Source organism: Phyllostomus discolor, chromosome X (genome assembly GCF_004126475.2).
Source record: "Phyllostomus discolor isolate MPI-MPIP mPhyDis1 chromosome X, mPhyDis1.pri.v3, whole genome shotgun sequence".
NCBI lineage: Eukaryota > Metazoa > Chordata > Mammalia > Chiroptera > Phyllostomidae > Phyllostomus > Phyllostomus discolor.
In genome coordinates this window covers 94,043,143-94,066,827 of record NC_050198.1, presented here as the reverse complement: position 1 = coordinate 94,066,827, position 23,685 = coordinate 94,043,143, and the positions used below count along the sequence as shown (strand labels likewise).

General features: G+C 34.4%; 1 protein-coding gene across 3 annotated transcripts in view; it reads right to left on the bottom strand.

Moving 5' to 3' along the window:
* PHKA1 (phosphorylase kinase regulatory subunit alpha 1) overlaps positions 1-23,685 on the bottom strand; it is a 129,776-nt gene that overhangs the window by 39,221 nt on the left and 66,870 nt on the right. For all 3 annotated transcript variants that reach the window (XM_036016779.1, XM_036016781.1, XM_036016780.1), the window contains 4 exons: positions 20,622-20,756; positions 11,549-11,658; positions 10,197-10,341; positions 1,766-1,844 (listed from right to left, as the gene is read on the bottom strand). In XM_036016779.1, the coding sequence (XP_035872672.1) occupies positions 1,766-1,844; positions 10,197-10,341; positions 11,549-11,658; positions 20,622-20,756 (469 nt within the window). The remainder of the gene's footprint in view (positions 1-1,765; positions 1,845-10,196; positions 10,342-11,548; positions 11,659-20,621; positions 20,757-23,685) is intronic.

Genomic DNA, 23,685 nt, shown 5'->3' with positions numbered 1-23,685 from the left:
AAAGAAGCCAGCTTGAAGAGGCTTCCAATGGCCAGATCCTATATAATTTGAACATTGAAATAAATAATGATAGGAATGGAGCATGACATAAAAAAACAAAATAAAAATCTATGAATCTATGCTGACACTAAAACTACAAAATAAAAGGAGGGCATGGGAAAGCTGTATTTTAAACAGGTTCCAAATGTTAAATGTACACAGAATGATAGAAACACAGAATCATCATTTTATGACTCCACAAATAATAAATAATTCATCAGTGGAAGCTAACACTGTTTAGTGAAAAGACTGTTGGACAAAGGATATGGAAAAACCTGACAGCTGCCTCTTTAACAAAATTGAGAGATATTCCGCAAAATAACTGACTTTCCTTCTGCAAAACTGTAATAAAAACTGTCATGAAAGATTAACAAAAGACTGCAGAATTGTTATACATTAAAGGACATCAAGGAAATATAAAAACTAAATGCCAATGTGTGATCTTTCACTGAATCCTGGAGTAAGAAAAAAACCTATGGGAAACCATTATTGGGACAAATGAGTAATTTTGAATATGAGCTCTATATCAGACAATATCATATTGTATCAGTAATAAATTTTCTGAGTATGATGATTATATTGCAGTTATATATGAGAATTCTCTTGTTCTTAGAAGACAGAAACTGAAGTATTTAGGGTAGAAGAGTGATGATGTTTCTGCTAACTCTCACATAGTTCAGCAAAAAAAGATGTGTGTATATTTCTGCAGGTGTACACATGTGTGATAGAGAAAGCAAGGTAGAGAGGAGTAGAAGGAAGGAAAGGAAGAGAAAGATTTTTCAATAAGATTTCTGTTAGCTTACAATTTTTCAAAATAAAAACTTAGGAAAATAGAAAAGAAAAGCAGCCAGAAATGAATAGCCCAGTAACCTTTTTTTTAAAGAATAAGTTTTCTTGTCCACTGAATTGTTAAGATCTAGGCAGAGATCAGGGTGAGGAAAAATTCTAATGCTTCTCTATAACATTAAATTCCTTCAATCAATCTATCAAACACGAGCTTCTCTGAATAGGATGAGATTGTCATTAAAGATACACAGAAAGAATATCATGCTTAGTGAAGTAAGTCAGACAGAAAAAGTTAAGAACCATATGATTTCACTCATATGTGAGACACAAAACTGAAATCAACACATGAACAAACAAGAAAAACAAACAAAACAAAAACTCATAGACATAGACAACAGTATGGTGCTTACCAAAGGGGAAGGCGGGGGGTAGTAAAGGATAAAGGGGACCAAAATATATGATGATAGAAGAAGATTTGACTTTGGGTGGTGTGCATATAAAGCAATAAATACACAGATCATGTATCATAGAAATGTACATCTAAAACCTATATGATCCTATTAACCAATGACATCCCAATGAATTTAATATAAAAAAATTCATCTATGGCCTTGGCTGTTGTGGCTCAGTGGACTGAGTGCCAGCCTGCAAACCAAAGGGTCGCCGGTTTGATTCCGAGTCAGGGCACATGCCTGGGTTGTAGGCTAGGTCCCCAGTGGGGGGCGTGTAAGAGGTAACTGATCAGTGTATCTCTCACACATCACTGTTTCTCTCCCTCTCTTGCTCCCTCCCCCCTCTCTAAAAATAAATAAAGTCTTTTTAAAACTATGCATCTGTGAAACAAAAAAAATACACAGAAAGGCATAACAAGTCTACAATTACTATACCCAGCTTCCAAATTTGATTTCATTTCACTAAAGAGAATGTAGAGGTCACTTACCTTGCCCCACCAAAATAGCCATCCTGCATTTTTCGGAGTGCTGCCAGGATACTTGAATTCAGGCTGGTTCCATCTTCATCTTGAAGAGAATTTTAAACAATCTTTGTGATTTTAACTTTTAAATAAGGGAACTCTTCCACTTATTTCAAACCAACAGTCTGACAAGGAAGATACAAATGAGACACTCCTCACTGACAACCTTGTATTTTGACAGCTCATCTGAAAGCCAATAATACTGCAGAATGGGCAAATGGTTAAAAGATGATGACCAATTGAGTTCCTCAAAGACACTATCTCATTTATCATAAATACTTAGCACAGAGCCTAAGGGCAGAACGCTTGATTACTGAATGCTGACAATAATAACAGCAACCATTTGTTGAATGTTACATGCCAAGCACTGTCTTAAATATTTCATGTAATATTATGCCATCTAATGAGCCTTGGTTTATATGTGTAGGTATAAAAATACTTAGAAAGCTAAAAATTATCTGACTTTATGTGAAGGAAATCATACTACACATATTCTTTTATGATCCACTTTTTCTAACTTATTTATCGTTTGTAAAATCTAAAAATGATTCCATGGCAGACATTTAGACTGTTTTTGTATTACAAGCAACACAGTGATGAGGATCATTGTACCTACATCTATATGCACTTATTCTATTATCTCCTTAGGGAAAATTCTCACAAGTAGAACTGGACAACAGAACACTTACAGAAATCTATAGAGATTGCCAAGTTGCCCACTTAAAAAGTTGAGTCAATTATATTTCCATCATCAGTATAAAAAGTGACATTTTCCCCATACCATTAACAACAATAGACATTAATAATCTTTTTAATCTTTGTTTATCTAATATGTTAAAAAGGCACCCTTTTAATTTTATTGCTAGTAAGATCAGGCATGTTTTCATATGTATACTGGCCATTTCTATTTATTTTATGAATTGCCTGTTTATGTCCTTTCCCCATGTTTCTATTAAGTTGTTCATCTTTTTTTAAAATCAACTTTGAAGAGCTCTATGCTTACATTTTGTGAATATTACCCTTCTTCCTATTATATGTATGGCAAATCCTTTACCCACTTTACTGTTTTTCAACCTCAACTACCGTTTATTTTCGTATAAAATATTCATTTAAATTTTCATGTTTTAAAATTTGTTAATTTTTCCTTCTTGTGTCTTACAAGGCACAGCTTCCTTCAATCCAAGATCACAAAAATATTTTTCTATATTTTCTTCTAATACTTTCATAGGTTTCTTTGCTTAGTTTTTAAATATATCCAGAATTTAATTTTGCATAAAATGTAAAATAGCAGGCCTAAATAAATTATTTCCCAAATATATTTATTTATATTCTTTTGCCTCCAAAGGAGTCCCCCGTTATTTGCAGGAAATGTTCCAAGACCCTAGTGGATGCCTATGTATACTATCAAACCCTGTATATACTATGTTTTTTCTATATATATGTGCATACATACATATATACATACATATGATAAAGTTTAATTTTAAAATTACACACAGTAAGAGATTAATAATTACTAATAAAATACAACAGTTATAATTATATGCTGTAATAAAAGTTATGTGAATGTAGTCTCTCAAAATATGATAATCATGATGGTTACTAAGTAACCAAGGAGTGGGTAGCATATACAGCATGGATACACTATATAAAGGAATGATTCATGTCCCAGTCAGGACCAAGGAAGACAGCTCCAGATTTCATCACACTACTCAGAATGGTGCACAATTTAAAACTTATACATTGACTATTTCCAAAATTTTTAATATTTTTGGACCATAGCTGACTGCTGGTAACTGAAACCATTGAAAGCAAAACTATAAATAAGGTAGGGACTACTGTATTTGAATTGCTATCATATTGATATTTTAATTATGATGGGTCTATATTCTCTTATTGTTTTTAGTTTTTAAAAAGTCTGAGTATTTTTGCCCTGACTGGTGTGGCTCAGTTGGTTAGAGCATTGTCCCATTAACCGAAAGGTCACAGATTTGATTCCTGGTCAGGGCACTTGCCTAGGTTGTGGGTTCAGTCCCTGGTCAGGGTGTGCAGGAGAGGCAGCTAATTGATGTTTTTGTCTCACATGGATGTTTCTCTCCCCCCTCTCTCTCACTCCCCTCCCCTCTTTCTAAAATCAATAAGCATATCTTCAGATGAGGATAAAAAAAAAGTCTGGGTATTCGTGTACATTTTCTCTTCCATTAAGAAATTTAGATTCAGATTGTTCATATAAATTTATGTTTTTATTTTCACTTGAAACCGCACTGAATTGATAGAGATTAATTTAATGAGAATGGGCATCTCAATATTAATTATTTCCACTTAGCCACATGGGAATTTTTCTGTCTTATAATTAGGATCTTTTATGCTCTTCATTAGTTTTATAATTTTTGTCATATATTTTATGTATGTTTCTTATTAAGCTTATTCTTACATTATTTACTTTTCTAGAAAATATGTCAATTTTATCTAGATTTACAAATTGTAATTGGTACTTTTTATAATTTTTATAGTCTCCTCCATTTCTATTGCTAAATTCCCTTTTTCATTTCTTTTTTAAATATATTTTATTGATTATGCTATTACAGTTGTCCCATTTCCCCCCTTCACTCCCTTCCACCCTGTATACCCTCTCCCACCCACTTCCCCCCACTTTAGTTCATGTCCATGTGTCATAAGTTCTTTAGCTTCTACATTTCCCATACTATTCTTACCCTCCCCCCATCTATTTTCAACCTACAATCTATGCTACTTATTCTCTGTACCTTTTCTCCCTCTCTCCTCCTCCCACTCCCCTGTTGCTAACCCTTCATGTGATCTCCATTTCTGTGGTTCTGTTCCTGTTCTAGTTGTTTGCTTAGTTTCTTTTGGTTTTGCTTTAGGTGTGCTTGTTGATAATTGTGAATTTGCTGTCCTTTTACTATACATGTTTTTTTTTAATCTTCTTTTCTTAGATAAGTCCCTTTAACATTTCATAAAATAAGGGCTTGGTGATGATGAACTCCTTTAACTTGACCTTATCTGAGAAGCCCTTTATTGGCCCTTCCATTCTAAATGAAAGCTTTGCTGGATAGAGTAATCTGGGATATAGGTCCTTGTCTTTCATGACTTGGAGTACTCCTTTCCAGCCCCTTCTTGCCTGTAAGGTCTCTTTTGAGAAATCAGCTGACAGTCTGATGGGAACTCCTTTGTAGGTGACTATCCCCTTATCTCTTGCTGCTTCTAGGATTCTCTCCTTCATTTTTACCTTGGCTAATGTAATTATGATGTGCTTTGGTGTGTTTCTTCTTGGGTCCAACTTCTTTGGGACTCTCTGAGCTTCCTGGACTTCCTGGAAGTCTATTTCCTTTGCCAGAATGGGGAAGTTCTCCTTTATTATTTGTTCAAATATGTGTTCACTCTGTTGCTCTACCTCTTCCCCTTCTAGTACCCCTATAACTCAGATGTTGGAATGTTTAAAGATGTCCTGGAGGTTCCTAAGCTTCTCCTTGTTTTTTTGAATTCTTATTTCTCCATTCTTTCCTGTTTGGTCGTTTCTTTCTTCCTTCTGGTCCACTCTATTGTTTTGAGTCCCAGTTTCCTTCCCATCACTATTGGCTCCCTGTGCATTTTCCTTCATTTCTTTTATGGTAGCCTGCATTTGTTCATCTAATTTGTGACCAAAATCAGCCAATTCTGTGAGCATCCTGATCACCAGTGCTTTGAACTGTGCATCTGATACGTTAGCTATCTCTTAGTCACTCAAAAGGATGAGTTCTGGGGCACTTATTTGTTCTTCTGTTTGAGCCATCTCTCTGTCTCTCTGTCTCTCTCTCTCTCTCTCTTTGGGGGGTCTGGTCACTCCTGTTATGGTGCGGGGTGGAGCCTTAGGTCTTCACCAGGGCTGGGCACCCCAGTCGCTAGATTGTAATGTTGTATGTGAGAGTGGGGTCGAAAGGGAACAATGGTGGTAGCTCCGTTCTCTGTGGGACCTCAGTCCCTTCTCTGGGATCCTGGGTTGCGCACTCTGCCCTGCTCCACAATTGCTGCCTCACTGGGTCTGCCAGCTGCCACTTGCGTACTCAGGGTCCACCCACTGTGGTCTTGTGTGCCCCAGATGCCTTACGTGCTCCCTGTTGCCTTATGTGCCCAACTCTCCCTGTTCTCCGAGCCTCAACCCGCGCCTGGCTGCTTGTCTCCGCCCCTCCTACCGGTCTGGATGACGGGTCTGTTTCAACTTCTTGGCAGTCCGAATTCCATTCAGATAAATTTTCTGTCAGTTCTGGGTGTTATTCTGCCTCTAAATTGTTGTTGTTCCAATCTTGGTTGTGTGTGGAGGTACGGTGCATCCACCTATGTCTCCACCTTGGCCGGAAGTCCCCTTTTTCACTTCTAATGTTGTTTACATTATCTCTGTTCCTCTTTACTCTGAAGTCTACCAGATATAGCCACTTCTGATTTTTAAAAATTAATTTTATATGGTATATCTTTTCCCATTCTTTTCATTTCAGTTTACTTATATTGTCATATATGAAGTGAATTTTATGGAGACGGCATATATATGGGTCATTTTTAACCTACTCTACCCATCTCAGTCTTTTAATTGGTGTATTTAAATTTTCATTTACAGTTAATGTAGTTATTGATATGTTAAGGTTAAGTCTGACATATTTTCTGTGTATTCCTTTGTTCTTCATATCTCTATTTCCTTCTTACCTTCTAAAATACATGCAAGAATTTCATTTTGATTTATCTATGTGTTTTTATGACTTTTTTAAAGATTTTACTTATTTATTTTTAGAGAGAGGGGAAGGGAGGGAGAAAGAGAGCGAGAGAAACATTGATCACTTGTCTTTTGCATGTGCCCCAACAGGGGACCAGACCCACAACATAGACATGTGCCTACAACCCAGGCTTGTGCCCTGACCAGGAATCAAACCAGTTGACCATTCGCTTCATGGGACAATATCCAACTAATTGAACCACACTGGTCAGGGCATTATGATATGTTTTTAAAATCACTGTGTAATAATCCATGGTATGGACTTGTCATAATTTTAAAAATATTGAAGTAAAGCTGACACACAATATTGTATTAGTTTCAAGTGGGCAACATAGTAATTTGACATTTATATACCTTACAATGTCCTATTACTGTGCAGCTATTATGATGTTATTGGCTATATTCCCTGTTCTGTAAACTACATCCCGGTGGCTTATTTTATAACTGGAACTTTGTACCTTTTATTCCCCTTTACCAGTCCTTCCACTCTCCTCCCTTCTGGAAATCATCAGTTTGTTCTCTGTGAGTATGTTTCTCTTTTACTTATAGTCTTTTAACTCTATCTCCTTGTCTAAATTTCTTAGTGGTTACTCTAGGTATTATATTATAAATAAACATGTATTATACATACACCACTGTCTACTAGTATCAACATTTTATCAGTTAAAATGATGTCTAGAAACCTTAACTCCCTTTCAGTCCTTTAACTTCATTAATTTATAACATAATTTCCTTAAAGACTTCCTCTAAATATTTTGAAAACCACACTGGACAGTGTCATAGTTTTTGCTACAAATGTCAAAACTGAAGTGGAGAATATCTACTGTATTTACCCATATTCTTACTCTTTCCACTATTTTTTTTTCTTTCTTGATGCTTCAACATTCCATCTTGTATTATTTCCTTTCATTTCAAGAACTTCCTTTAAGCCATTCTTTTAGAACAGTCATACTAATGACAAATTCATTGAATTTTCCTTCATCTGAGAATGTATTTTTCCCATTTACTCTTAAAGTACAGTTTTTACTGGATAAAGAATTCTTAGTTTTTAATTCTTTTCTTTCAGCACTTGAAAAATATTGTGCCACTTCCCCCTGTTCTTCAGGGTTTTTAATGAGAAATCTGCTTTCATTCAAATCATTTTTCCCATATGGGCAAAGTATCATTTTTCTTTTATTGCTTTCAAGATTTATCCTTTTTTTAATTTTCAGAAGTTTCATCATCATGTGTTTTGGTATGAGTTTCTGTGGGTTTAACCAGTTAGGGGCTTTCACAGCTTTTTGAATCTCTAGCTTTATTACTTTTGCCTATTTTCCAGCTGTTACTAGTTGGAATACTTTTTCGGCCCCATTTTCTTTTTCCTTTCCTTCTGGGACTCTTATAATGTGAATGTTAGATCTTTTGTTACTAGTCCCACAGGTCCTCGAGGCTCTGTTCATATTTGTTCAATCTATTTTTACTCTTACTCAGAATCAGTCGTTTCTAACAGTTCTATCTTCAAGTTCACTCTATCATCCTAATTCTGCTATTAAGCCTAGGCAGTGAATTTTTCATTTCAGTTATCATAGTTTTCAGTTCTAAAACTTTCATTTAGTTTGCTATAGCTTCAATTTTTTGCTAAGTATTTCCATTTCTTTGCTGCGACTTCATACTTTCAAGTTTCAAGTGTGATTGTAATTGCTAGTTAAGGCAACTAGTATTCCTTTGTGTAAACATACCACAGCTTTTATATTCACTCACCTACTGATAGACATTTGGGCTGCTTCCATATCTTGCTGATTATAAATAACACTGCAATGAACATAGGTGTGCTTATGTTCTTTCAAATTAGTGTTTTGGGCTCCTTTGGATATATTCCCAGAAGTGGGATCACTGGATCAAAAAGCAGTTCCATTTTAAGTTTTTGGAGGTATCTCCACACTGCTTTCCACAGTGGCTGCACCAGTCTGCATTCCCACCAACAGTGCACTAGGGTTCCCTTTTCTCTACATCCTCACCAGCACTTGTTGTTTGTTGACTTATTGATGATGGCCATTCTGACAGGTGTGAGGTGATATCTCATTGTAGTCTCATGGGGCCACCACTGTGTATGTGGTCTGTCATTACTGAAACATGGTTATGTGGCACATGACTGTATCAGGTATTTCTATTTTGGAATCTCTTTGTCACCATAAACTGAACATGTCCCTTTACAAGTGTCATCTTTCTATAGAAGTTCTCTGCTTCTATCAATGGAAGCATTGTTTACCCACTTTGTAAATCTTGCCATTATTTTGATTCATATCTCATATCTATTTAGTCAACATCTGACCTGCAGGTGTTGCTTAAAATGACTCTTGTACCCTTCTTTCCTGATCTATTTTTACTACCCCCAATCCAGTGTATCTTCCTATCACTTCATACCTGGATTAGTTTCCTTGATATCAGATGGTCCTTACTATAGTATATACTGTCACCAAATCAAAATCACTGTCATGTCTCAGCTTGTTCAAAAACTATATGCTCAGACTTCTGAGAAAATCTGTTTTAAATATCTGCTTATTTTCAAGGTTTTCATAATATGATCCCACCTTACTTACCCAATTTTCTTGATAATTATACTCTTGACATGCAAAGCTCATCCTATTCAGTTTGGCCTCTTCACTGCCCACTCACAAGTCAAGCTCGTCCCTGCCTCCAGGTCTCACTCATGGCATTTTTTTTTTCATTTAAAATACCTTTCCAATTAGACTACGCTTTCTGAAGACAATTCTGGGGACACAATAGTTATCAATTGGGCACTTGTTAATTGTCTTAAATAAAGATGAAAGACAAAAAGAAGGACTACCCTACTTCTTTAAATCCTGTGCTTCTGAAGCACTTTACAAGATGTCAACAAAATCCCAAACAGTTTGTTCAAACTCTGAATGATTTATGATAAAGGATTCTTCTCTAATGAAAAGGAATTTTATGTACTTTGGCAGTACAAACAGGCTTTTGGAAGCAACAACAGAGACACAGAAAGTTAGCAATGCTTCTGCATTGGCTGTAGTCCTTCAGGAACTGAGAACAATAAAGCCATTCATCCAGTTTCAAATAAGTAATGTCAGTAAGCCCAGACAATAAAGGAAAGATAAACTGAAAGCCTTTTCACTTTTCCCTGCTAGATTTTACTGCTTCAGTTAGACAAGCCTTGGAAGGAGAGATGTGTAGGAATTTATCTATAAAATCCTGATGCTGCACTGGAGTAAGACAGATGCAGAATATAGTTTTACTTTCTTTAAAATGAATTTTATTAATAAAGTTTCTGCAAATTGACCTAGAAACCAATTATCTGAAGTAGTCACCACCAAGTTATTCTACTACTTTTTAAAATTACACCCCTCAAATGACCTGAAATACTCTTGTGTATCAGTTTATTTGGAACGTATTTATTCTAAAACATGAGCCCCATGAGAGTAGAAACCTCATCTGTCTTATTCATTTCATGTATTCCCCAGTCCTTAGAAAAGTGCCTAGAACAAAGTAGAAGCTAATAAGTAACTGCTGAAAGAATAAATGATAAGAAATAGCTCTCCAGTGACTCTAAGATTTTAAAGGACTAACCACATGACGCATTCCAAATAAACAATCATTCCTTGTCTCATACAACCTTACCAAGCATGGTGTGTGAGACGGGGAAGGTGATGGTGGGATGGCCTGTCATCCTCCAGCGGCTACAGAGGTAGGAGAGGTCTGTTCTAAGCATTTCCACTATCATATTGTTGTCCAGAGCCAAGTAGAACTGTTGCTGGTCTATAAACTAAGAAAAATAAAAATAACACCTCAGAATAATTTACTCTCACAACTATCAAATAATATTTTAAAGTAATCACATATTCACAGGGTATATAAGATGTCACAAAGGCAATAATACTGCCAAATTTAATGCTTAATTCTTCCCAAAGCATCTGGTGGTCCATTGGTACATATAATTTTTGACATTTTTACACTGTGCTATAACTTACAAAGTATTTTCAAGTACATAACTTTACTTAATTCTATAACTATCCAGTAAGGGCTTTTCTTCTTTTAATAGATAAAAACAAGGCCAAGAAACATTAAGTAGATTAGCAAAGTCATATAGCTAGCAAATGGCAAGATCAGAAATAGAATCTATGGTCTAATATTTTTTGTCTGTACCTCAGCTGCACTATTTCAGAAGTAAGATGACAAATGGAGAGCTTTAGCTTTCTCTTCAGAAAATAATTTCTCCTCCCCATATATACATATAATCAGACTTGCTATTATAATGTGACTAATAAACATCAGGCTAACAATGTGAATAATCATGGCTAAAACAGTACTAATATTTTTGTTTAGAAGAGGATATCAAAGATCTCTAGGCTTGTAAAAAGGGCCCGTCCCCCAAAGTGAACATATAATTCGCTAGCTGAAGAAAAAACACTACATTTTGTTTATAAAGGATAAATACAAGTAAAAATAAGAAGTTTTAGTCTTTTAAAAGTAAGGACAATATTTTTTAAAGATTTTATTTATTTTTAGAGAGAGGGGAAGGGAGGGAGAAATAGAGGGAGAGAAACATCAATGTTGGTTGCTTATCCTGCGCCCCCTGCTGGAGACCTGGTCCACAACCCAGGCATGTGTCCTAGACTGGGAATCAAACGGGTGACCCTTTGGTTTGCAGGTCCGTGCTCAATCCACCACTGAGCCACACCAGCCAGAGCTAAAAGTAAGGGTAATTTTAAAAGTACTCAAATATTTGTAAAATCTCTAGTCACTATTTCTGTAACACTCAGGACTACTCTTGGTAGCCATCATCACTTGGCATAACTCTGTGCCAGAAATTCAACTCAGTCCAACTCTATAAATATTTATTGAGCAACTTAATATGTGGAAGGTACTATGGAACTCTGGCACTTGTACAAACTCCAGTAAATGCTTTATTTCTGTAATGTTTATCTTTTATTTCCATTCATCTCAATACATGTTAAAGCTATTCCACTCACCTGTGGAGTGAAGGTAAAGATAGTTTTCCGAATGTCATAGAGTTTTGAAGTTCCAAGGACTCCCATGTGTCTGTAGGGTCGGCCACTGAGTTTCATTCTACTGTTGCATCCTGAGATAGAATTGAGAAATGGTCAAGATATTTTTAGTGCACAAATCCAACAGCAAAGTGTTTTTTGTATTAGTTTAAACTTCTTTATTGAATGAACTAAGTTCTGAATCTCATAGTTCATGTCATGTACAGGACCATACAAAGTACTGTGGGCTTTTAAAGAACTTGATGGTCTTATAAAGAATCCACATCATATACACATGGGAGACAAGAATGCACATAAAGTTAATAGTGTATGAATGACAGAACCCTGTTACTAATATTCATACACTAAATTTCTTTAAAGTCCATAAAAAGTACAAAAGATATACTGGTTATCAAACTTTTCAATATAAGCTATGCCTCAATGAAGCTGAACAAAAACCTCATCAGCTTAAGCATGGCATACTAAACTGAAATAAGAGTTTATCTTGATCTCCTTCAACAACATAGTACTGATACATTTTATTCAATGGGACAACATCTTTTATCCAAATAAATTAAAATATTTCAATATTCTTGTGTCTGACAGGAAATTTTGTGCAACCTTTACACAGTAAAACTCACTTGGCAAAGAAACATTTTAAAAAATACTGGATGCCAACTATAACTGAAAACTTAAAAGTGTTTGAATTTTAAAATGTTTTTTTAAATTAAAAAGCCATTCTCTTATATAACCATAATGCAAATGTGTCAAAATCAGGAAAATAACATTGATAAAACACTGTTACACAACTCACAGACATTATTCAGATTTCACCAATTGTCCTACTTGTCCTCTGTAGTTAAGAATTTTTCAGGTTCAGGATCCAATCCAGCATCCTATTTACTAATTGGGTGACCTTAGAAAGATTATTAAAATTACTTATACCTTATTTTCCTCTAAATAGTACTAAACTCCTTGAGTTGTGGTAAGTTTTAAATGAGATATTATAAAGTACTTGGCACAGTACCTGAAGCATAGAAATAGTAAACTCTTAGTAACCAGGAGCTATTATTTTTGTAATTTAAGAAATTTTATTGTTCTGGGACAAATTTCAAATTTGTTTTACTATCTTTTTATTATTATCAAAGAAGAACGCTATTTTAATTCTATTTTATATATTATGTGCTTTTGAATTTTAGCACAAAAATTCTAACATGGCTTTAAAAAGCCATATAATATTTATACATACCAGCACACACATGTATTCTACTGAATGTATGAATTTAAATTAAGTGTCAAATCAAAGGTACAGAGTCTGAATAGAGTATAACTATTTTATTTGCACTCACTAAATTTTGAAATATGAACTTCACTGATCAACACGTTTTGTAGATATTGCACATGTTTATTATGATTAACCTAAGTGCATTTAATTCTTATTTATGATTTATTCATATGTATGTTTATTTTTATTTTGAGGCAATATTCTTTTTAACAAGGCACACAGTCCAAATGATTTAAAGAAGAAATATAGGCAATATAGTGTTGATCTCTGTGCTTCAGAAATATAACTCAGTAAGAAGACATACAAATGGCCAACAGATATATGAAAAGATGCTCAACCTCACCAGCCATTAGGGAAATGTAAATCAAAACTACCATGAGATACCACCTCACACCTATTAAAATGGCTATTATCAACAAGACAAGTAACAACAAGTGTTGGAGAGGTTGTGGAGAAAAGGGAATCCTCATTCACTGATGCTGGGAATGTAGCCTGCTACAGCCACTATGGAAAACAGTCTGGAGGTTTCTCAAAAAATTAAGAATAGAGTTACCATTTGACCCAGAAATCCCTCTCCTGGGTATCTACTCAAAAAAAAAACTTGAAAACATGTATTCACAAAGATATATGCACCTCTGTGTTCATCACGGCATTATGCACAGTGGCCAGGACATGGAGACAACCAAAGTGTCCTGCGATAGAGGATTGGGTAAAGAAGATGTGGTGCATATACACAATGGAGACTACTCAGCCATAAGAAAAGATGAAATATTGCCATTTGCGACAATAGATATGGGCCTTGAGAATATTATGCTAAGTCAAAGAAGTTAGTCAGAAAAAGGTAAAAACCTTATGATTTCACTCATATGTGGGATATAAAACTGAAACTCATGGATATACACAACAATGTGGTGGCTGTCAAAAGGAAGGGGATGACGGGTGTCCTAATGTATGGTGATGGAAGACAGTTTGGGTGGTGAGCACAGTGCAATATACAGATCATGTATCATAGAAATGAACACTTCAAACCTCTATGATCCTAATACCCAATGTCACCCCAATCAATTTAATTTTTAAAATATCAGCTGTAAGTTTCATCATTGTTCCTTTGAAAGCACTCTATCTTTCCTCAACTCTGGCCATTTTAAAGATTTTCTCTTTGTTTGGGTTTCCAGAAGTTTGATTATTAAATGCTAAGGTTGGTTTTCTTTGTATTTATCTTGCTCACAGATTTTTAGCCTTTGTGTGACTTGGTATCTTTAGTCAGTTTAGAAAAAAATTTGGACATTATCTCTTCAAATACTTTCTGTTTCATCTTTTCCTCTTGTTCTTACACTCTAGATCTTTTCATTACATCTATCTCTGAATGCTCTTTCAATTTTCTATCCTTTATTTTCTGTGTTTTAATCTGTTTATTTTCTGCTGACTGACTTTTCAGTTCATCAATCCTCTCTTCTGCCATGTCTCATATGGTATTAATCCCATTCATTACATTCCTAATTTTAGTTATTGTATTTTTTAGTTTTGGGATTTCATTTGACCCTTTTTTATACATTCCAGTTTTCCAGTGAAATTCATCTTCTAAATTTATTTTTTAATATATTAACATAATTTATAAAAGTCCTGATATCTCAACACATATTACCTGTATTTTTAACATATTTAAATTTTAATTGATTTTTATTATGCTAAATATATATAACAAAATTTACTATTTTAAATACATAGTTCTGTAGCACTAAATGCATTCACACTGTTCTGCAACCATAACCACCATCCATATCCAGAGTGTTTTCATCATCCCAAACAGAAATTTTGTATTTATTAAACAATAACTCCTTATTACTCTCTGGCAACAATGCTTTAATCCTTTAATGGCATTGAGATATAATTGACATTTAACACTGTGTATGTTTAAGGTGTAAAATGTGATGATTTGATACTTGTACATATATACTGTGAAATGTTTACCACAATAAGGTTAGTTAACACATCCTTCACTTTGCATAACTGCCATTTTGTTGTTGTCATGGTGGGAACATTAAGTTCTACTCTCATAGCAACTTTCAAATACACAATATGATACTGTTAAGTATAGTCACAATGCTGTATCTTAGATCCTTGGAATTTATTCATCTTGTAAGTTAAAGTTAGTACCCTTTGACTGACATTTCCCTACCTCCTCAACCCCTGGTAACCACCATTCTACTTTGTCTGTGAGTTCAATGTTTTTAGATTCCACATATAAGTGATATCATACAGTATTTGTCATTCTCTGTTTAACTTAAATGCTTCAATAAACATAAGCATGCAGATATTTCTTTGAGATTGTGACTTTATCTCCTTTGATATATTCCCAAATGTGGGAGCTGTTGGTTCTATTTTTAAGTTTTTGAGTAACCTCCATACTGTTTTCTGTAGTGGCTATACCAATTTACATTTCCACCAACAGTGAATAAGGGTCCCTCTTTCTCCACATCCTTGCCAGAATTTGTTATCTCTTGTTTTATTTATTTTTCATAATAGCTATTCCAACAGGTGTCAAGTGATATCATATTGTGGTTTTGATTAGCATTTCCCTGATGATTAATAATGTTGAGAACCTTTTCATGTATTTGTTGGCCATCTGTATGTCTTCTTTGGAAAAATGTCTATTCAGGTCCTCTGTCAATTTTTAATCAAATTGTCTACATTTCTGTTATTGAGTTGCATGATCCTTATATATTTTGGATATTATTATTTATTTTTTAAGTATTTATTTAATTGTTGTTTAAGTACAGTTGTCTCCATTTCCCCCCCACCATTCCCCCCACCCTACCTATCCCCACCTCCCACCTTCGATCCTACCTCCTTTGCCTTTGTCCATGTGTCCTTTATACATGTTTCTTGATGACCCTTCCCCTATTTTCCCTCCTCCCTTACCCTCTGGTTACTGTCAGTTTGTTCTTTATTTCAATGTCTTTGGTTATATTTTGCTTGCTTGTTTGTTTTGTTGATCAGGTTCCACTTATAGGTGAGATCATGTGGTATTTGTCTTTCACCAGTTATTAGATATATGGTTTAAAAATATTTTCTTCAATTCCACTACATAGGTTACATTTTTTGTTTTTGTTTTTGTTTTTTTGCTGTGCAGAAGCTTTTAAGTTTGATGTACAATAGTCCCAGTTGTTGATATTTGCTTTTGTTGCTTGTGCTATTGCTGTCACGAGCTGAAACTCAGTGTTAAGACTGATATCAAGAAGCTCTTTCCTTATGTTTTCTTCTAGGAGTTTTATGGTATCAGGCCTTACATTTAAATCCTTAATCCATTTTGAGGTTTTTTTGTGAATGGTGTAAGATAGCAGGTTCCATTTCAATCTTTTGCATGTGGCTATCCAGTTTACTAGCACCATTTGACAGAGATCATCTTTTCCCCTTTGGGTAGTCTTGGTTCCCTTGTCACATTAGTGACAATTAGTTGACCACATACATGTGGACATATTTTTGGACTGTCAATTCTGTTCCATTTGTCTATGTGCCTATTTTTATGCCAGCATCATGTTGTTTTGATTACCGTAGCTTTGTAATATAGTTTGAAATTAGGAAGTGTGATGTTCTAGCTTTGTTCTTCTTTCTCAGGATTTCTTTGACTATTTGGGGTCTTGCATAGTCTTTACAAATTTTAGGATTTTTTTTCTATTTCTGTGAAAATGCTATTGGGTTGATAGGGGTTGTACTAAATTTATAGATAGTTATAGGAATTTTTTTTGTTGAGTTGTGCAAGTTCTCTATATATTCCAGATATTAACCCTTCATCAAATATATGATTTGCAAATATTTTCTTTCATTCTGTGGCTTGCCTTTTTATTCTTTTGATGTGTCCATTATATAACTTTTTAATTTTCATGAAATCCAAATTACTTACATTTTGGGATCTATCTCTCTTAGCATAATAGGAAGCAAACCAAAAATGAGAGAATTTTGCTACATAAAAATGTAAAAATTCTATATATAAATATTAAATACAGAACTAAAGGGAAATAATAAAATAGCAAAATATTGCAATAATACATGGAAGACAGTATTAGCATCCCCTGTACATAAAAAACCTTGTATAAACCAGTAAGAAACTGAAAATTTTCCAGTAGAAAAATGGTAAAAGAATATAAGTAGATAATTTGCAAAATATATAGGAAAACGGCTATTTAATTAATGAAAACAAGTTTATCATTCATATGTCAAAAATTGAGGACATTATATTAACATGGATATTAAAATAGCATTTGAGGGAGCTAAATAAGGAAAAGAAATAAGGTTTACCATATATTATTATGTTGCATAAAAACAGGTTACAAAGTCTATTATTTTTATACCACTTTTCTAAAAACAAATGTGTATTTATTTTATAAGATTCATTGGAAGCAAATGCTCCAAAGCAAAAGCAGTGGCTTCCTGTGTGTGGTAGAATTACAGGTGACTTTTATCATTTCCCTTTGTGTTTTTCTCTATTTTCCAGTTCCCTGAAGTCAACATGTACATTTCGTTTTGTGATCAAATAAATTACTATTTATGAAAATCAGAAGCACTGACTGGGTAGCTCATTTGGTTAGAGCATTGTCCCCATAAGCCAAGGTTGTTGTGTCCATCTCATCAGGGCACATATAAGAATTAACCAATGAATGCACAAATAAGTGGAAAAACAAATGGATGTTTCTCTCTCCCCCTCCTTCTCTCTCTCTCTCTAAAAAATTGATTAAAAAAAGAAAATTGGAGAGAACAAGAATAGCATATCTATTCAAATAAAACTAGGAGATAAATTCAACAATTCCTAAAGAAAGATATATCTGATAAAATGGTTCTATTTAAGGCTTAAAAATTTGTACAAAGGCAAGAAAATAAATATCTAAAAGAAAGTATTAGAATAGGGCATGTATACATAATAAATCTCATTGTTAAAAACTTATCATAAAATATACTTAAAATTGGTAAATACACATGAAAATATACAGATCCTTCTAGCTTTGCAAGCAATAGGAGACAATTTCAAAAAAAAAAAAAAGTAAAGCAAAAATGAAAAAATACATGCCCTCACTAGGTATTAAAGAAAGGAAATTAAAATAACTTAGGTATATTAAAGTGATTAATCTAACAAAAATGGTAAAAAACTAATGTTGCATGGGTAGTAAAAATAAAAAAGGTACATTTTATATTTATTAATGTCACTAAAAATTGATTGGTCTTTCTAAAGTCTAATCTGGCAACAGGTAAGAAGAACTGCAGTTGTTTATACTCTTACCCAGAATTGCTTTTCTGAGAATATACTCTGAGGAAACAGGAGTATATGTATGAATGTCTATATGAAGGCATTCATAGAAGGGTAAAATTTCTGGAAACAATTCAAGAACTCAATACTAAGGGAACAATTGCCTTAATTTTTATCAAATAATACATAGCTCTTTAAATATATAAAAATACTTACATGAAAAATAAATGAAAAGAAAAAGAACATAAGTTAATATGTACACACTAAATATAACCATGAAAATGTACCTATGTGCACTAACAGATTAGAAAAGAATTAACACTATATAAAGATCTGAGTTCCATATTTACAAATTTCTTAGTTCTCAAAGTTAATTAACTTTATAACTTGAAAAAATAAAAGAGATATTATGGAACTGAAATATATTAAATAATAAGTGTTTGAAGTGTAACAGACAATCTAATTTAGATAACACATGTAAATGAACATATCTGATGAAAAATATCCCTTTTTCCTTGGTAGCATTTGAGCTATCATTTGATATATGCTTAAAGCAATTCTGTTATAGTGAAATTGCTGCAATAATAGAATTGTTAGGAGTCACTCGTTTGATAATTCATCAAATCACACCTTTCTTGACTTTCTCAGGGAGCCTATCCTGTTTCTCCTATACTTTGTATAAAATACCATTGTTACAGCATTTATAAGATTGTACTATAATTATTTGGTTATATAGCATCTAACCTAGTGCTTCGTACATAAGTGAGCAATAGAGCCTTACGAAAGAATGATGAATGAAGTGAAGAAGTATATATATTTGAAAAATAAATGTAGTTTATCATTCATTAAGTCCTGCATTGCTTTGTTTTGTTTTGTTTTGCTTTGCTTAAAACTGTTCTTCCCTCAATTTATCTCTTTCCTCTTGCATTTTACTATAAGCAGCAAGCATAAACCAGGCCATGATTTCAACATATTGCTTGAAAATCAGCTCAGCTAAATATCCAAGTTCAGCATTTATAGTTCTGTTTTCCTCAAAACTGTAGGACATAATTCAGCTAAGTTTTCTGTCACTATACAACAGGGATCCTTTTCTTCAAGTTTCCAATAACATGTTCCCCTTTTCCTTCTGAGCCCTTTCTATCAATGCCTCTATAACAATTTGTTTAAGGCAGTCTGGACTTTTTCTATCCTATGACTCAAAATTCTTCCAGGATCTATCCATTACCCAATTCCAAAGCCACTTCCACACTTTCAGGTATTGGTTATAGCAAAATCCCACTTCCCAAGTACCAAAATGTGTATCACTTTCCTATTTCTACTATAACAAATTACCACAAACTTAGTAGGTTAAAACTACACATATTTATTCTCTTGCAGTTCTGGAGATCTGAAGTTCAAAATCAGTTTACAAGTGTAAAATAAAATCAATATGATGGCAGGGTTGGTTTCTTCTGGAAGCTCTAGGGGAGAATCTGTTCCATGCCAATTCCAACCTGGAGAGGCTGTAGGCAATTCCTTGGAAATCTTTGGCTCACAGCTACGTCATTCTGATCTCGTTTCTGTTGTCACATCTACTTCTATAGTCTCATTTCCCTGTGTCTTCCCTTTATAAGGACACTTGTGATTACATTTAAGGTTCACCTGGATAATATAGGGTAATCCTCCTCTCAAGCCCCTTAATTTAATCATACTGGGAAGTTTGTTTACCATATAAGGCAATCTTCACAGGTTCCAGGAATTATAACCTGGGTATCTTTGGGAGCCATTATTCAGCCTTCCACAATGGTAGTTTTGAAATTCTGTGTATCTCTTTTCAGTTAATAATGTAGTCATTTGTTTAATGTGAAATTTGTAGTAAGTTGTATAAATCTGTAATTTGTAGTAATTTGTTCAATGTATCCATCACTAACTTTAATATATAAATTGAATAAAACTAAATACTAATTAAAATAAATATTATATTAAGAAGTAGAATTTCTTTTTTTACACCAAAAATGTACCAATTTTTATTATAAAACTTACACACAAATCACATACTATATAGTTTTCATGTTAAGCGGGTAAAGTATTAAATGAGAGAATGTGATTTCTTTTTTTTTTTGATAGGTCTTTTTTTTTAAGAGAAGTAGAATTTCTTTATGTTGTCAACCAGTTCATTACATGACCAAGTATAAAAGACCTAAGAACAAATTCTTTGGCTATTACTTTGTATAAAATTAGCATGTATTCGAAATGAAAATGTAAGTCCCTAGAAAGGGGAGAACATGTTAGTTAAGCACATACTTGGAATGGAGGTACAATATTGCCTGGTGACAGTCATGCCCTATGTGCCAAAGAGTTCATAAAACACGCATAAAATTATCAAGCCTGCTCAGGATATATAGTGTTAGAAACTTAGATTCCAAAGAGTCTAAATTCTTTCTAAGATCCAGTTTAATAAGACAATACAAGATCAAGATAAAATAAAAAGGAAATAACCCAGCTTGTATCAAATAATGTTTTGATTCTAGCAGGCTGGCCGATCTTCTTACCTAGGCTGGAATAAATGTGGCTTAGAATACGAGCCGGTTGTACTCTGATGGGGTACACCTCAGCGATAGTCTCTACAGTGATTCCTTTTTCCTTTAAAATGGCCTTAATTTCTTCTGTCTCAGCTAGAATGGAAACTGTAAGAAAGAAAGAAGATGAGGTCAACAGAATAATTTTATTTCAGTAAGAACCTAAAATATCTCAGGCCACATTATTTTTTGAAGGGAAGAAAAAGAAAAGGGGAGGAAATTAATGATTATTGGAGAAATTTGATGAAACACTCATCATGATACGTACATGATGATATTATGTAAATGAAAAAGGAAAGAAGATCTCATGACCAGAGTATCACATTCTGTTTTTTTGCCAAGTATCTCTGTGTTCCTAGAGAATGCCACATTATCTTTATAGCTGGGGTTCCATGTTTAAATAAGAAAAATCCAACATGAGGTGCATTATAGCTTTGTCAAAAGTTGATTCCCCGAGGCTCTTTCATATCCAGACCCTTAAGACCAGGGCTAAGACTATAAGGGTAATAAAGAACACACTAATGATAAGAATTGCTCTATACCTAGAGAATGGTAGAAGGCAAGTTAAATTGGGGATAAAGAATTGAGACACCATAGTTGAAATTGTGTGTAGTTGTTTTGGGGAGAGGTGTGGGGACGGGTAATATTTCTCTAGAATCAGAGCCTGCCAAGCCTGGACAGCTCCATTTTGTTCCTCTTATATTCATGTCTCTGAAGTAATAATCATACTTAGAAGGGTGGTGACCAGGCAGGCTCCCTGACTCTTTTGTTTACTTTCCCTCTGTGAGACAGATAACTGACTGGGAGCCAATAATCTGAGTGGGGCCTCAGCAGGCTTGACACTAAGTACCAAGGACAAACACGCACCCTATTCCTACTCCTCTAGTGCTGGTATATGTGTTGGATTGGGTTAATGGGAAAATTATGGTACCATTTTGTTCACTGAAGTTTACCATTATTCTTTATGTTGAGTTTTTTGGGTAAAACACTAGTTAACAAATTGATACTTTGCTGTCCCTTGCCATTACCTTTTGTGTATTTTTCTAGCTCGGGAACATCACGGTATTGCATTGCTGTGGTCTGGGACAGCATGCTCAGGATATGGTGATTATAGAGGTCTCTGGATAGAACACCATTTCAATTACTTCTTTTTAAAAATTATTGACTTTATTGGAAACATGAAAAGGAAAAAGATTCTACAGGGAAAATGTACAGAGGAAGAATGATAATGGGCTGAGAAAAGTACAGGGAAAGACATGTGGTCATCCATTCATTCATTCATTAACATTTACTAAGCATTTAAATGTATGAGGCACTATGCTAGGCAGTAGGGATATAGAGATGAATAAATTGTTATCTCCCATAGGAGCTCATAGTGTAATGAAAGTGACACATACATAAACTGATTCTAAAATAACCTGCTAGATAAATACAGGTATGATCAAAACATTACGAGACCACCCAAGAGTGATACCTATCTAGTCTGAGGTTGATAGAGAATGGTTTCAGAAAGGGCTTCCCAAACGGGTTATTTAAACTGAGTTTTGAGCAGTGAATAAATTAGCCAGGAGAAAAAAGGGACTAGGGATGAGAAAGTCATTTTAGGCAGAAGGTCCAGAATGATCATAAAACATAGAATTGAAAAAAAATGTGGGTATGTTGTGAGGAGGGGCACAGGGGAACTACACACACCTCAATATTGCCATAGCATGGAGTACCCTGTACAGTGGCAAAAGAAATCTAAAAAGGCAGATATCATGGAAGGCATATGTGTCACCTTAAGGATTATTTTTATTTTAATTTTCGGTAATGATTTCCAAACTGAATTTTAATTAGCTTCTGGGGTCTGCAGAGGGCAATGCAGTTGGTAGCAGAACTGGAGGGGACTGAAGGAGAGGCAACTGAATAATACTCAGGGACCCTAGGAATAATTTTAACCCAAATAACTCAGCTTTTCATTTATTTTATGTTTTATGAAACATATAGAAACTGTTTATTTGGTACAACTTGCTAGGCATTGATAAATGCTAGGGATACAAAGATAGATGTAATCTGTAGAGAAAATGACACTGACACTGTGTCCTGCTATAGGGCTGAATAGGAGTTAATCTGTTAAAGTTGAGGCTAAAAGTAAGGGAGAAATTGTTCCAGACAGAAGAAACAGCATAGACAATGGTTCAAGGGCAACAGAGAAAAAGACAGATCTAGGAACGATAAGAAGTTCTTACAGCAGGGGCATGGGGTATAAAAGGGCAGTGGTACAAAAGGATACTGGAGACAGGGTCAAGGACTAATCATAAAAGAGCCTGATAAGCCACGTTAAGGAGGTTGGCAATGGGAAGCCCCTGCAGAGCTGTAATCACTATAGTAACATATACATATCTGCATCTTAAAAGGAACAAGTTAATGTTGATGATTACAGAATAAACTGATAGACTGTAGTAGGCCTAGACTGAAGACAGTGAGACCACTTAATAAGTTATTGCACTAATGTAAGGGAGAGATGCTGATTACCTCAATTAGAATCATGCCATTGGTACTGGAGAGAACTACATGGATTTCACAGTTATTTAGGAGGTAAAAGAAACCAGGACTTGTAAAGTAATTGAAAATAGAGGATGAAAGAGGGAGAGATACTGAAAATGACTCCCCAGGCATTTATATTTGTAACTGGGAGAATGTTGTACCATCTAATGACATAGGCACATAGAAAAGCAGGTATGAGTGATGTAGTAAGAGGAGGGTGTAGCTGATTAATTTCAGATATGAAGGAAGACCCCCAAAAATCTGGAATTTATTTATAAAAAATTGCATATTTATGCTTACATGTTTAAAGTTCAGTCAGCTTCAAAGTACTCTCCATTTGATGAGATACACCTATCGAGATGTTTTTTCCACTGTTCAAGATAGTTTTCAAACTCATTGATTTTGATGCTTTTTAGTGCTTCTGCTGTTTTTTTGTTTTGCCCCTTTCACACTGGCAAAATGCTTTTCTTTGAAGACTTTTTCATCCAGGGAAACAGAAACAAGTCACTTA